Below are 16,123 nucleotides of genomic sequence, written 5' to 3'. Positions count from 1 at the left end.
TGAAATCTTTGCCACAACTCGTCCTAATGTATATTTTGTATAACAATGTGTGTAATTTTTAAATGCAATAAAGTATATTATATTGTACAGTAATATTAAGGTGGACTTGATCTTATTATAGTACCTGCATCTACATTCACAATTTTATATATTACTAGCGGCCCTCTCGCGGTATCACCCGCGTGAACTATGTTATTATTAATTTCTTTCTCCATGGCTAGGTCCTAGTGACGTCTATGCAAAATTTGAGTCTCCTAGCATTTAGTAACGAATGACAAAGACAAATGTCATTAGTAACGAAGTTTCATACAAACTTTCAACCCCAAAAACAACCCCTTAGAAGTCGAATATTATAAATTCCCGTCTTAGCGAGCACCAACGTCCTATAAGTAACTCCTATGCAAAATTTCAGATTCCTAGCACATGTAGTTTCTGAGATTTCGTGATGAGTGAGTGACCTTTCGATTTTATATATATAGATACATATATTTCATATACAAAATATTTAAGGAGTTTTTCATAAAAAAAATATTTATGTCCAAACTCTCAAGACAGACTAACATGTAGATTGGTGATTTTTATATGCTATATAATTCTTATACTTATTTTTAAAAGACTACGCCAAACTCTACTCTACTCTTCCCCTACTCAAAATCACGTGTGTTTTCTAGTATCTACAACGAATCTTGAAATATTTAGAATATTATACTAGTAGTGTAATCAAAAAATATTTCAACTACAACCCACGTTGTGAATTTTGACAAACACCCCTATACCCTCCGCCTTTCAAGCCCCACCACGTGATTTATGGACAGCCCAAAACAATATTTTTAAAGAATTCTTACATAATATACCTATACATTAACATGTATATTTATTGATATATATACAAACATTTAGATACATTTATTTAATAACATATAATCACTTTGTTATTATTAACTACTGACCCATTCGCGGCTTCGCTCGCTTGAACTACTCATTTATTGCCTAATATGAATTTAGTTTTCTAATATTAATAATATTATAATGATATTAAATGTAAAGAAAACATGTATTATAATTAATACAATACAATACAAATTTGGGCCAATTTGATAAAACAGTTACTTTGTAACAATTTTGACGAATATAATACTTACACTGATAAGAATGCATTTAAATCAGTTAAGACATTTCTGAAATTAGCATGCACAAATGCAAAAATAGATAAAAAAAATATTTATATACTTTTACATTCCTTAATGCCCCTAATGATAAACTATCTTTTGTATCTCTCATGTACAGACGGCGATCACTTAAAAATTTATATGTATATTTATATATTTATATGTATAATTTATATGTATATGTATATATTCATAGAAAATTTGTGCAGGGACCAAGTTTAAAGGAATAATTATATTTAAAATATATATTTTTTTTATATATACCCTCTGTCAACACAATGTACTACATTATTAGCTTCTCTTAGTCTCCCAGCTTTAGTTTTAAATGGTTTCATTTGCCAAAAATCATCAATATTTAACTTTTTGTCACCCTGAAATTAGAAGAAATAAATTATAATAATGAAAGATGATTTTTATTAATTAACAAAATGCAGAGAGCATTTTGTAATTGCCTTTTAACCATTAACCTACTTGTTTTCATAAATATATATTGAATGATATAGATAATCATAGATGGAGATAAACTATAGTGAGATCTTTTTTATTTATTTTTAGCTTCATGTTGTATTCCGCACATAACATGGTATGCAGAGGTAACTTGGAAACCTAGTGTTAAGACACTCCGTTCCCCATTTTTCGCCTGGGCTATAATAAATATTATTCCACATAAGTATATTACTTACTACCCCACTTGGAAAAAGCATAAATCTAAAAAAATATCTTAATTTTTGCCTAACAAACTGACGGAAGCTAATAGACCAGATGTAATTCAACTTTCCACCTAAGGAATCAAATGTCACGCCATGTATAGTCTAACACAACCACAGTAAAGGTATTTAAAAATAAATACAAGTGAATGAATTGCTATGTGAATTCAAATATTATGCGAACTTTACACAATAATACAAAATTGGATTTACAAACAAAATTACCTCCATTTCCATAGAGACGGCGTCTTCAGGCGCCAAAACAATGAATGGCGTCGACTCAAAACTAAAAGCCAGACCGAAATAAGAATATTTCTTAATATCTGCCATAAACGTTTCCCACGAATATATTTTATCTGGATCACTTCCTAACTCCTTTATTTGATTTGACAAAATTTCATAATAATATTTAATTAAATCGTCATAATGTTTTATTCTTAAATCTTGGTCTGTACACGCGTAAATCACGAAAATGATATCTAAGACCGGACTAGCACATCTAGTTAGTTGAAAATCTATTATTTTGGCGGCTATCGGGCTATTATTTTCATATTTATAAAGAAAATTATTAGTCCAAGAGTCTCCATGAGACATTACTCCATTAGTTTTGTCCCTAACCGCCCTTATCATATCCTCATATCTTTCGGGTACAGCAAATTTCTTTATTTTCTCAACGTAAATTGTATTTGGGTATTCTTTTTCTACCGCATCGATGGCTATAAGAGAAATCCTGTTCCAAAATCTTCCATACCAATCTGATAATCTTGGATCGTAATAAGTTTCAAACACAGCATCACTTAGTCTATGAAATTTTTCCTGTTCTTGATCTCTCATTGCGAAAGACAAGGCGTGGTATAAAGCTAGTGTTTTAAAAGTAATTTTGCAATGCTCGTAATCTATTCCTTCTTGTCTAACAGCGCTACCAAAATTGTATAAACCAGCGTCCTCCAAACAAATAACGTCGTTTAAGCCGTCAGTGTATGCGAGAAATAATTTAGTATAATATGTAAATGGTTCTGTCAAGTTCTTTTTCGATTGAAATTTCAGAAGGCCAGGCAAAACTTTTTGATAGAAATTTATTTCGTTTTTGAAGAATTCATCACTTCTATAAGTGAGACGTCTACAGACATTTTTGGGTATGTTTTTAAGGATAACTTGGACGTGATGCGGAATGTTGTTACTTTGGCCGTGGATTCTAATTCGTATTACTTCGCTAAGATATGAGTCACCTTTTCCTGTATCGCTGACGTACTGGAAAAGGTAAAATATACATTTAAACAATAATACGCATATGTAGAGATCATTTGATCGACAATTAAATAAATATATATGATGTCAATATATTTTTGTCGTGATAACGTCTTATAAATCGTTGAACGCCTGCCTCACGTACGAAAGAGCATAACTCGTTGTCACGTTCCGCCAGAGCCAAGCGTGGAAGCGAGAGCGAGGAATAAACGACAGAGAGGCATGATTGGTCTTAGCGTTCAGCTTGTGACGCATGTATCCATTCATTGTTACTCGTAATTAATATGTATAATTTAAGTAATCAATATTTTAATTAACGAGTGCCTTAGTATACAGAATATTTGATAATTCAATTAATAAAAGTCTGCAATTTTTATCATTGTTTTTTTATGATGTTATCAATTATCATTTAAATGGAACAGAATCACACCTATAATCATAGTGTTTGCTGTTTGCAATTAAATTCATCTGTATGCATCCACACACAAACAAAATAAATAAGTTTAGATAATAATTTGATAAGAAATATTTATTACTTATCAGTAGGTACATATCAGTTACCTTGTTTTATATGAAAACAAATTTAATGATAAAATATGAGCAATTATTGTATTAAAATATTTAGTTTTGTAGATAATAAATGACTTATTATGTAAATTACAGTATAAGCTACATAGTAAAGATACATACTATTATTCTTTTTTTATAAATTACGTGAGAAATGACATGTATTGCTATAAATATGTTATTGTGTTTAGTACATTGAAACTTTTATTTAGAATTACACAAAAATATAATTTTATTGTCTACTTTATTCATGAATTAAACTTTAACAGAACATGAATCATGTTCTGTTAAAAAAATGTTTGAAATTAAAATTTATATATAGTCGGGTTAGGTATATTAGTTATTCGTTTAAGGTTTATTAAGCAAATGAACAGGGGAGACACAAAACATTTATTAAAAGCTATAAGTTTATATATATTGATTATTTTCTACAATTTCAAATTTTAGATTGTATTCTGTACTTTATGCAATAAAACAAAGGGTAATTTTGGTTTTTTTTTACACTTTAGAATAGGATAAATTGTACTTATGGAACAAAGAAATAAAAAGATTCAGCAGGTTTACACTCTAAGCTGATAATATTATAAAATATTTATAAGGTAATTGAATTCATTAAGTTTTATGGTTGAGAAGCTTTTATATTACATTTAACACAATTTGTATTATTAAAAACTTCCAAGCATAAAAATTAGTGATAATCCTATAAGACAATTGATTGTTTTTAAAGTATTTATAAATAGTCTATAGAAATAAAGATTTTTTTAAAATATATAACTGAATTGAATTATTTGGAATGTAAATGAACCCAGTATGAGTTTGATTGCCACTCAGAGAATTAAATACTTTTATTTCCTTGTTTTGTCTATGCTACTTTGTATGAGATAAAAGTAAAGAAAATATAAAAATACAAAATTGGATATAATTACCTCCCAATGTGTAAAAGTAACTTCTTTCTCAAACCATTTGGAAAGAGCTTCACTAAGCATATCATTAGTAAGTGCCGGAGACACTTGATGGAGTGATTTAAAATCTTCTGTGGTCATTGTTGTTGTTATAAGTCTTAAAATTTTATTCTTTATTTATCCTATATGAAAATAAATTAAATAATATCACTGTTTATTTTTTTTTCAGCTTCAAGCTGTAAGCCACATGTAGCAGGTAGGCAGAGGGTGGCTAGTGTTACGACACTTCGTTCACCATTTTCCGTTTAATTTATTAATTGACAGGAGGCATTGCGTGTTGAGTGGTGGAACTCAGCGCCGCGAATAATTGTTTATGATAATTAGAAATATAATAATAACATTTTGACTATGTAGATAGAATAAGATTTATTGAATTAATGCATTTTAATCATATTTACATTGCAACAAGAAGCAACATTCTAAATAAAATAATTAAACGTAATGAATAGTAATTAAAGCAATACAAAAATAATCTCCTTACCTTGTCACTAGATTTTGCAGAGTACTACTAATATTATTACAAGACAACAACATTTATTGCTATTAAATTAAATAATTATATTTATATATCGCAACTGTTCTCTTCCTATTTGAAAAACTTACTCAAATTATGTAAACAAACGTAGATATAAAATCTTACAAAGTGTAAAAGCCAACTAAATCAAAAATAACCCTGCTTAATAATTTTACTTACTTGAAAATATTTTGAGCAATGACTTTCATAGGCTTTTCAATTTAGTCGCATAAGCAATGTACGTCAAACTTGTCAACGTCAATTTCCGCCGGAACTTTAGTTCAAGAATAAAATTTTATATTCTAAATACTTTTATAAATAAATATTTTCCATATATTAATATTTAATTATTTTTAGTGATATAATTATTCACTAGTCAATGCTATATATTAAAATATTGAAAATATTAAATGTCAAATCATTTGGTACCTTCATGAAATTTTGTTAAGGCAACGAGCGACTACTTTTGTCTTTTTAAGTAAATGTAGAAATATTATTTTATCAGGAAATTATGGGGCTGTAGATCTGAGTATATGGTTTGAATTTCAACTGGATATCCCCAAGCTTCCCTTTCCTTTTCTCCTTAAAAAGTTCGGAACTCGAAAAGGAATGGAGAATTATCACTAATTTTAAATTCTATATATGTATTATTGATTTCTATCTATATATGTATTGTTTTTTAAAAACAAAAAATACTTGGGAAAGAATTATTTTGATACGTCTATTAGTTTTTGAGATATTGTCCTTTAAAGTAAGCGCGCGACGCGAGATTCCGTCGGGCCGTAACCGACTCGCGTGACGTCACAGGTCTTGCAAAACTCGCTCGCTCAGTTCGTCTTCGTTCACTCGCAGTTCGCGCTCTTCTTTAGCTGGCGTTCCACCACAAATTTAGTTTCGTTTAATAAATAATATATAGGTATATTTTTAAAATCTTTTTTTTTCACATACATAATGTAATAGCGAGCATTGTATTTTAAGATATTGAAGTTTTGATAATACTTTGTCAAAAAAACAATTCTATCCTGCTCGGTTTCATGGCGTGTTGTACCAAAATCTTTAGCTTTGATTATTTTTATTGTAGTATCGATACTAGAAAGCTTGATTTTTTTTCAAAAACACCTGGCTTGACTTGGGCGTTACCACAAACTTAATCAGTACTTTAATGGAGTGACTACTCAGAACTTTGATGGAGGCATACAGGAAAAAAAGGAGAGCTCTGCATTAGATTTGCGGCCTTTTTAGATTTGCAGAAGGCCTTTAATTGTGTGCCTCGTCAATGTATTTGGAGGGCATTGCGATCTAAAGGGATCCCTGAGGCCTATTTTGAGATTATCAGAAATATGTACCACGATCCCGCTTTGCGATTCGCGATGGTTAGGACTGCTGATGGCGATACCAAACCCTTTAGATCACAGTAGGGGGTTCACCAAGGCTCGGCTTTTAGTTCGTTCTTATTTATTGTAGTGTACTGTCACGGCTCACATCCAGGACCAGCCTCTATGGCTGATGATGATGATGATGTATGCCGATGATATTACACTCATTGAAGAGAAGCAACTAATGCTGGAGCGTAAAGTGAACCTCTGGAAGGGTGCGCTTGAGAACGGCAGTCTTAAACAAAATGTGTCGATGACCGAATACATAGCCTAAGGGAGCCCAGACTCGAGCACTGTCCTTATAGGTCCTGAGCCAGCCGTTAAGTTGGAAAAGTTTCAAGTACCTTGAATTCGTTATGTATGAGTCTGGAGGCATCGATCACGATGTCCATGGCTGGATAAGCGCTGCCTGGGCCAAATGGTGGGAGGTTATTGGTGTGGTCTGCGACCGCAAAATACCACCCAAGCTCAACGGGCTGATATATAAGAGCATCATCTGACCGGTTCTATTATACGGCAGCGTATGTTGGCCAGCACTATCTCGGCACGCTGAGGAGCTTCACGTCACGGAAATGAAGATGCTGCGGTCTGACGCATTCGAGGTAGTCTTGGGGGTAGCGGATAAGCTCCAAGAGCGTGGCCTAAGATGGTATGGCAACGTTGCGCGCCGACGTAGGAACTATGTCGGATGCAAGTTCCTTGCTATGTCTGTCCTGTCCCTGGAGCTAGACCTCCAAACGCCAAGAATGCGGTGTTTGGATGTCGTGATGCAGGACATGAGTGCCAATGGTCGAACCACTCAGGACGTTACAGATCGTGTAAAGTGGAGTAGGTTAAGCAGGAAGGCAGACCCTGGCAACATACGCCGGGATTAATGCCAAGAAAAAGAAGACTTGGTTGCAGTTGTTGAAGACTCGTCGCTTCGACGATGTAGCCCATTATAAATGCCATGGTATGTTTACAATCACCTCTGCTGGCGGCACAATCTTACGATCTCAGATTACGTATAAACTTATTGCTTCTTTTCATTGCATTCTAAGCTGCAATAATATAGTTTAATACGTGCACGGTGTTCTGCTTTAATCTACATTTGGCAATACATACATAACCCACTCTTTTAACTTATACGTACGCAATAGCACGAAATAGTACGCATCATGACCATAACTCTCTTTTGCCGATCTTCAATAATCACAATAAAAATATTATTCAGATATACATATATAAAAATATTAAAAATGTACATTAAAAAAAATTGTGCATGCTCAACTTACTGCATGAATTTAGTTATATTATTATTATATTATTTTCACTTATAAAACAATCTTACTACTTTGAACTTGAATAAAAAGTTTGGTACTTTTAACACAAATAGCGTTACCTACAATATGAAACTAGTTAGGGTTACATTGCAGTTTTAAATAAATAGTTTCAAATAAAATAACGTAAGATAGTTATTATTTATACCCCAAATTGACATAATATTACTAGTTAGACAACAAAACGTACCTTCGAATTTTTACTCCTCGCATTAGTGCAGCGACGAAATCACTATTTTCCGATAAATAATCGGCAACCATAAATCCATCTATTACAGGTAGGTTATCCGATTGACCTTTTTCGAATCCTTCATCCATTTTAATTAATTGTATTAACACTAAACACAAGCGAATAACAAGCAAACAAAATACTGCGCGAGATCTCCTATCACCGTTGGCGACTAGCGAGTTTTGCCAGACCTGTGACGTCACCTCCGGCCGCGGGACTGATAGCGGCATTTGAAATTTTTGCAAACTTCAAATGCCTATAAAATCATAACTACTTGGTTATTTCTAATGAAACAAAAACTAATGTATTTGTATACGTAAAAACTTTACTGTAACGAACTTTGAAGCATTATTTCATACCTATTACCATTCCTCATTATTAAAATAATTACATTCGGTGGAAAGTGGGGAACGGAGTGTCTGTAGCTTATTTAATTTGATTTGATATAGAAAATATAAGTGAGGTAGTTCATGTTGTATTTTTTATCGACAAATCATTAACAAGTTCAAATTAAGTAGTGTACGGGTACCTACATGATTATTTATGAAACTTGATTATATAACTTATAATTAATATATTTATAATTTCCACAAAACAAAAAAAGAATGCGGTTCTTTATAATATACACAACGAGGAAAGGAGAAAATAACCATCGCTAATTCCATACCTAATACATATATATGAAACACGAAATCAACAATCTGTTTTCCAAAAAGCGTATATAGCTACAAAGAATTGCCAGCTCTTTTCTGGTCTTCCGTTGCCACAATCAGCCTTTTATAAGACACCACCACGTTGCACTAAGAAATAAAACACATGTTTTAAAAATGAACTCTATTGTGTTAAATATAAAGTTGAAATTGTTATTAATATTTATATCTTCGTACTTTAGGTTTGGTTTTTCAAAACGTACGTAGATGTATTGCTCCGAGGCGTGAATCAAGGATTTCGCGCGTCGTTTGCCGCCAAAACAAAGGTTTTCCGCCATCTTGTTGGAACTTTGAAGTTTTGCACATAGAGGCAATCTTTGTCCTTTAGTTTTGCTTTTTGTTGAGTATTTTCGTAAATTTTCTTCTTGAGTTTAGTTCTACTTAGAAATGTGATCCCGACAGTAGCTACATTTTATTTGAAACACATGTTTCAGTAAATAAATATACGAGTATATAGCCCCCCCCTACACCCGAGTGGGACATAAACTTATAAACATTTAATTATTCCTATTACTTGCGTTGCGTAAATGTTCCAATTCCGTCACTGTTGAATGTTGATGTTGATTTACATATTCATATTTAAATAATTGTATAAATAACATATTATTCAAAATAATAAATTTATCTTTCGAAATTTGCTTTAAATGTTTAATATTTGTACCCATATTTGTCAAGGTCGGGTCGCCGCAAAATTCTAATTGTGAGAAAATAGACTTAAGTACATAAAGTTTTGCATAATTGAATTAAAACATTTAAAAAATAGATTGTTCATCCATCAGCATTTTGAAGCCTACTGCTGGACATAGGCCTCCCCAAATTCTCGTGTGGCTCGTGTCAATGGTATTTTATTTCATAGAAAAATATAATATTTAGCAAATAATGTCTTTATTTGTTATAATCTAGTAATATCTTTTTAGTTTTGATTTTTTCTAATTACGACAATAATAAAAAACCTTAGTATTCTATAGAGATATAGGTACGTACAGTACAGTTGACGAGTCGTGACGATGATACTCTAAAGTTAGGCATTAAACATTAGGCAGGCATTTATAGGCATAGGCATTTGAACTTTTGCGCGTTATTTACTCGGGAATAAAATATTTAAAAGGAAGAAAAATCATAAAATCTAATCTGCGCAGCCATTTTCAGCTAATTTCAGGGTGGTCATAACTCGTCGACCATACTGTACAATTATAGTTCCTCCTGGCATCTGTTGTTTTAGAGAAGCTGCCTCTTAATTCTAATAAAATGCGGTATGATGATGCGGAAGCTTTTACAATTTATTTATATAAATAAAAGCTGTTTGTATATTCAGATTTAAGAAACACCTATGTATTTTTTCAGTTTAGTTTAATATTGTCTACTTACTTTACTTACTTTCTAATTACTTTCTTTTCTATACTTTACACTTCTACGTTGAATTCTGCCACCCAATGTGTAATACCACGAACAATGAAGAACAGAATGTCTTATGTCTTAATTCTCTCTCTCTTCTCTGCTATACGGCAAAAAGCGTAAAGCTGTTCTGCTTTGCCTTTATTCCACTACAATATATACAGTATGTAAAGTATACATACCTATTTGAAATATTAAAATATCCAAAAATATACCTTATAATTTCAACCAACATTGACCTTTATAATTTTTCCGCAAACACTCGACACTTTGGACCTCCTCACTTTGAAAATTCTATATTCATTTGCTGAAAATTATCAAATTTAACCTTCTTCCATTCCGCCGTACAAAATTACCTTACACATCGAAACAAGTTAAAATAACTCTTATAACAAAATACAGAAAGATCGTTCAGATTTGTAAAATTAAATCGCCATTTTGAGAACGAAATTTGTACGAATCTGTCCCATTTCCACCTGCCCGTGCCCGTTGACACCTCGTTCGTACGTTCATTTATAATTCATTCACTCACTCACGAGCGACCCGAGTCGATCTGAGTTTAAACCCCATCGGATATACGACTACGTCTATAATGCTACTAAATTGTAAATGACCATCCCGACTTTGAGTGAACTTCGAATTTGGGCTGTTTAAATTATTCATCTTAAATTGGCTGCGTGCCATGCGGGTGTGGTTATATGAATAATTTAGCGTTTAGAAGCGTTAAAGGCGCTGTTTGATGACATTTAATTTTATTTCATCGTGATTTTCAACCTTTTTTTTATAGTTTTCTTGTGCAAATAAAAGACTTTTTTTAATTGGTATTTAGCAGCTTATTTTGTAGTACGGCTGGCATGACTATATTTAAGTACAGGTTTAAAATGCAAAGTAAATAAAATACAGTAAAAGAAAAAAAAGATAGAGCTCAATTACGACAATGACGAATATAAAGAGTTACTACTGAAGACTAGAGGGCATATAGGGCCTTAGGTGTGACCTTAGGTTTTCTAACCCAACACGCCAAAAGCTAAAATACCAGTAAGTAACACGTAGTAGAATATCTGTAATTTTCATTAAAATCGTTGTATTACGTAGAGTCTACTTATGTTCCACGAATTCATTAGAGAAAAATTATTTGTTTTTGTAAAACATTTTCTCTCCTAATGTAAAAAAGATCTTCAACTAAGAGTGAAAAAGTTTTATTAATAAAATTATTATAGTTATTGATAGAATTATATAGTTGCAGAATGTACATATTATTTTTTTTTAAAAAAGGAAAGACTAAACAAAAAATATGCGTAGGCCGGGAATCGAACCCGGATCAACTGCTTGGAAGGCAACTATGCTGACCATTACACCACCAACGCCATATACCCTTATAGCAAATAATAATTCACAATAAAAAAATCTATATTTTTAGACCAAAATAGGACAATTTCAAGATCTTATATTGAATGAATGTTTAATTATCTGTTTAAATATTTACCAGACCTCATTTAAATTTCTAGAGAAATGCAATGAAACGAATGAAGTTTCAATAATGATATTAATAATTATTACTAATGGTTAAAGGATTATTAATTAAGCAGTACGCACTATTTTTTTAATTTTATTTTTTAGATTGTCGTTGTCTGTATCCTGCATTTAGCAGGAAAGGCCGAGAGAATTTACTGTTAGTTTAGTGTTAATTTGAGGGCGAGGTAATGAAAATTGGCTCATTCGCCCTCATGGAAATCGAACCCAATACCGATGTGGTTAGAGTGCGGCCTCAAATAGTTAACAGTAAACACTATAATCTCTCCTAATCAGTATCCAAACAAAATTCTAGCAGAGTTAAAACACTCTAGTTTTCCTCTACCCATACAGATTAAGGGCTTTAGGTATTATGTGGTTAACTCCAACATCGAGAAAACAAATGAATATTAATTAAAATCATTGTCCCAATGTTAATCGAATCCACAACCATTATAAGTATATTTAGACACTTCATAACTGAGCATCTAAGGTGTAAAATATAAATTGAATATTAATAATTTCTGTAACTGAAATGTCAAAATGATTAAATAATATAATAAAGACGGTAACCGGAGCTGGGACAAAGCAGGCGAGCGGGCATTGTTTGGTATTGTCCGATTAGCACCGACCTACGTTATGTTGACGTTGGGATGTCCATGAAAGTAAATTATGGAAAATTTCCCACTGTTGTACTGTAATTTGTTTAAGTTGACTACTTCACATTAAACGTAATGGTGAGAAGACAAAGAGGAGCGTTGTGTTCCGCCAATCTACATATTATGTCTTGAAAATTTACCGGAAAGTAGAGAACGAAGTGTTTCAATACTAAGTTTCCCTGGTTCGTCCTGCTATTTGTAAGATGCAGTGTGAAGCTAAAAACTTTACAATAAAATTAGCTATTAACAATTTACTTATTATTTAACTACTTAATTTGTTTGCTTCACGCTGTAAGGTAGGCAGAAGGAATTTAGTGTGGATACCTGCAGTAAAATGATGGTCTTCCCATATTTTCTCTAATTGTCATCTAGTAAAGCCACCCTACCGCTGACCATGATAACCAGACCAAAACGGAGCTGTTTCAAGTAATGTAATTGAGACGGTTGTATTGTGTTATAAGTTTGATTAAAATCGATACTTCATGTTGTTGAAGGAATACTTAGTCTTGTTGTTTACTTAAGAGGCTTATTTTGGTTAACTGTGTGTATTCTATTTGTATAGGAGTACGTCTATATATAGTAAATTATTTAAGATCTACATTCAGGAGCTAGGGACATCTTATAATGAAAGTTTTAATAAGGCTATAACCTTACAAATTAAATCATCAGTACCGTATGTGTTTAATTTATTCATCTCTGAGTCGATAGTAGGTAAATAATATACCTAAGTATTTAGAGGCAGAAAGATTTAAATACTCTGCCATCCTCCACGTTTCGTAGAATTTTCAAGACATTGCGTGTAAAGTAGCGGAACTCAACATCGCACTTTATCTGCCAGACCGGGGAAATCAAAATAATTTAAATATAAATTATCATTCCATTCTTCAATCAAAATAATTTAAAATAAAATTATCATACTTGGAATCGAATCGCAACCATCGGGCTTACAGTCAGACACTGCCCACGTCCCCGTGACGACTACTTTTTGTTTTAGCTTCACGCTGTATCCCGTACATAGCAGGGAGAACCTGGGAACCTAATGTTAAGACACTTCCGTTCTGCACTTTCCGTTGAGTGGTTGAACTCAACTCCGCGATTTATCTTGTTATCAGAGTGAAGAGAAAATTAACGTGTTAAATAATTTATTTTTTCGAGCGGGAATCGCACCCACAACCTTTACGTTTACAGGCACACACTTGTGCCACTGCGCCACATTTGGCCTACAAAAACAAATCATGATTTAATATCATAAAAGGTTTTCCTTATATAAATGTCAGAAATTTTATTGCTGATGTATTTAGTTATTTAGCCTAACGATTGTGAGAATGTCTGTTGCAGACATCGCAGCCACTCAACATTACGTACTTGGACTTGACAGTGTACCTATCTGTCAAGGTGATAATAGGGCTAGTACATTGTTTGGAACAATCGTGGCCTGGCCAGTAGTATCGCGGAGGCACATGTATCTGTAAACGCGACAGGTTACGAGGCTACGGGTTTGAGTCCCATTCGATGAAATGAAATATTTAATATTTTTATTTCTTCGTTCGGATATCGAGGCAGAGCTCGGGTTTGAGTGCTCCCACCGAACCCGCATTGCTTTCAGAATTAAGCCGGAGCGGAGTGTCTTAACATTAGGCTGTTTAAACACGATCAGTGGTTATACTCTTTTAACGATTCGGCAGATCACTAGTTGATACGAGGTTCTGTAAGTGGAATGAAAAATACAAAGAGCAACTACTTTAGTATTTATTGATTCATCTTAATTAAAAAACGAATATAGTCACATTAAAAAAATGTTGTTAGTCAAAAAGTTATAGATGCTCCTCGCATGTTGGGAAAAAATAAATGGTGACAACGCATAAATAAACTAAGTATGAATTATTCACTTTTCACTTTTCAGTATATCTCATTTATTATTCCGCGTATAGCTTATACAAATAAATATGTGTATTTTAGCACCTACCTTTAAATACCACAAATGAATACACCACAGTCCCGTAGCGCGCGTTAATCAGGCTTATCGGTTGCACGTATATTTCACAATTACATCGCTTATACCGATTCAGTTTCATATCGACCGTTTTACCGCTATGCTATGACTTTTGCTTTTTATATATTTTAAATATATTGCTTTTTATTTTAATAATGAATGCAAGGGTAGTTGTGGGTTCGATCCCCATTCTACGAACGATCGTCGAGCAATATGCAGTGCTTCTAATTTGGGCGGAATGCTTAGAACGAAGTGTTGAGTGTTTCTTACTTCTCCTTGTAGTAGGGTAGGAAGAGGGAGAGTAATGTTAGGAAAGTCTGCTCCCCAATTACCGCCGAAATCTGATGGCGTGTTGAGTGGCAGAACTTATTTCGATATTAGAGCGACGAAATGTAAATGTAAATATTTCATTTCCTGTGGGCATGCGGGTCGGGCGTATACAGTCACCTGCCTCTAAGCCACGATTGGACCTAAAATTAACTAATAAAATAATAAAGTCCATATTTTGTTTGTAAATACGTCACTAATGAACCAAATAAACGACATTCCTTGCTTACAAAGAAACCCGACGACTTGTCAAGTTAAAAAATCGATATATAAAATTTAGAAATATTTCCGAACTAATATAAATTATAGAAATAAAGTTAGGTACATTTAAAATGAAAACATCGTTCGCAATGAACAGAGAATATTTTAATTGCAATTGCATAAGTTAATTAATTAGTAAGAGTGAGCGTAGTGAGGTAATTATTATTTGCAGAAACCTTTGGAGCGTTGAAGCGAATCGTCTGAGAATGGAACTAATCTATTGGAAATGTCCTCACTTCAGGTTGGTTCTTGTTGGTGTTGTAAAAGAATCGATATTTTTTTATTGAAATAATTTTTATAAATCAAATAAATGCAGTTACATGCTTTTCTCTTATAGCAGGGTAAACAGAAAGAACCTAGTGTCAAGACTCCTCGTTCTCCACTTTTCACCCGAATTTGGGACAACGAAATCGGAAATCGCGTGTTTAGTAAATTAACTCAAGCGGCGCTCTGTTTAGCCAGAGCGGAGAGAACCAATCATTTCGACGAGGTTCACTACATTTCTTTTGTAAAAAGATATGAAATACAAATTATATGAAAGTGGGCCGAAACGGGAAGATATTATAAGAATTTATGCAACTTTGAAAATAATGAATAAAAACATTTTGTATCTAATAATTTTAAAAATAAAAAAATCACTTAATTTATATTATCGATAACCAGCTTCAAAGGCACATTTCCTTCCCCAGTAGCTACTAGCAGAATACCTTTAACGACAAAGCCAAAGTAGACGTTTTATTCTATCTAGTTTACTTTAAAGAGTCCTTCACACCACTGTACGTAAAATATTTAAAAGAAACTAGCTACGTGAAACATTTATTTAGCGCTTTACTAGCTTTATGTTTTTTTAACTTCACCTTGTAAAAGGGAATTTGGAAACTTAGTGTTAAAACATTCCCACTTTCCGCAGGATTCTCAAGGGATTGCGTAGTGAGTGGCCGAACTCAACGCCGCGTTTTGCCTCGTTACCAGAGCAAGAAAATTAAAATATTAAATATACCGGTCGTTTATAGTGGCAGGCTTATGCCCCTGACGCCACGACTGGCCTCGGACGCCGCCACGGACGCCACGACTGGCCTCAAGCTTTATGTGGAATACTTAAAACGATTTTCAATTTGTGTGACTCATATTATAATGGCTTACGGTTTTACCAACCTTTCGTAAATAATTTATTA

General features: G+C 32.9%; 1 protein-coding gene and 1 non-coding gene across 4 annotated transcripts; both read right to left on the bottom strand.

Moving 5' to 3' along the window:
- Positions 1–7: 7 nt before the first annotated feature.
- On the bottom strand, positions 8–10,640 carry LOC146535086 (uncharacterized). 3 transcript variants are annotated; one of them, XM_085192323.1, is made up of 4 exons: positions 10,412–10,640; positions 4,618–4,775; positions 2,102–3,127; positions 8–1,540 (listed from the first exon to the last, which is right to left on the bottom strand). In XM_085192323.1, exons 2-4 carry the CDS (start codon positions 4,732–4,734, stop codon positions 1,424–1,426), a joined length of 1,260 nt encoding a protein of 419 aa, XP_085048449.1. In that variant the 5' UTR covers positions 4,735–4,775; positions 10,412–10,640; the 3' UTR covers positions 8–1,423. The 3 variants fall into 3 exon arrangements, with proteins under 3 accessions (XP_085048449.1, XP_085048447.1, XP_085048448.1); XM_085192321.1 differs by lacking the exon at positions 10,412–10,640 and adding an exon at positions 5,135–5,327 and having other exon boundaries at positions 4,618–4,750; XM_085192322.1 differs by lacking the exon at positions 10,412–10,640 and adding an exon at positions 5,135–5,322.
- Positions 10,641–11,491: 851 nt separating this feature from the next.
- On the bottom strand, positions 11,492–11,563 carry TRNAG-UCC (transfer RNA glycine (anticodon UCC)). Its single transcript has one exon. It is a non-coding gene; the product is annotated as a tRNA-Gly (tRNA).
- Positions 11,564–16,123: the final 4,560 nt, after the last annotated feature.

This window comes from Heliconius melpomene, chromosome 10 (assembly GCF_056956725.1).
Source record: "Heliconius melpomene rosina isolate 202511_hmr_F chromosome 10, ASM5695672v1, whole genome shotgun sequence".
Lineage (NCBI taxonomy): Eukaryota > Metazoa > Arthropoda > Insecta > Lepidoptera > Nymphalidae > Heliconius > Heliconius melpomene.
The sequence above is the reverse complement of the archived record's forward strand: the minus strand, read 5'-3'. Positions and strand labels throughout refer to the sequence as shown.

Bases quoted from the DNA above. Each gene is read 5' to 3' on its own strand.
- LOC146535086 (XM_085192321.1), bottom strand. From the start codon at position 5,187: ATGTTGTTGTCTTGTAATAATATTAGTAGTACTCTGCAAAATCTAGTG. The intron at 4,751-5,134 runs GTAAGGAGATTA...TAAAATTTTAAG, and splicing joins CTGCAAAATCTAGTGACAAG to ACTTATAACAACAACAATGA. The intron at 3,128-4,617 runs GTAATTATATCC...TACCTTTTCCAG, and splicing joins TTACTTTTACACATTGGGAG to TACGTCAGCGATACAGGAAA.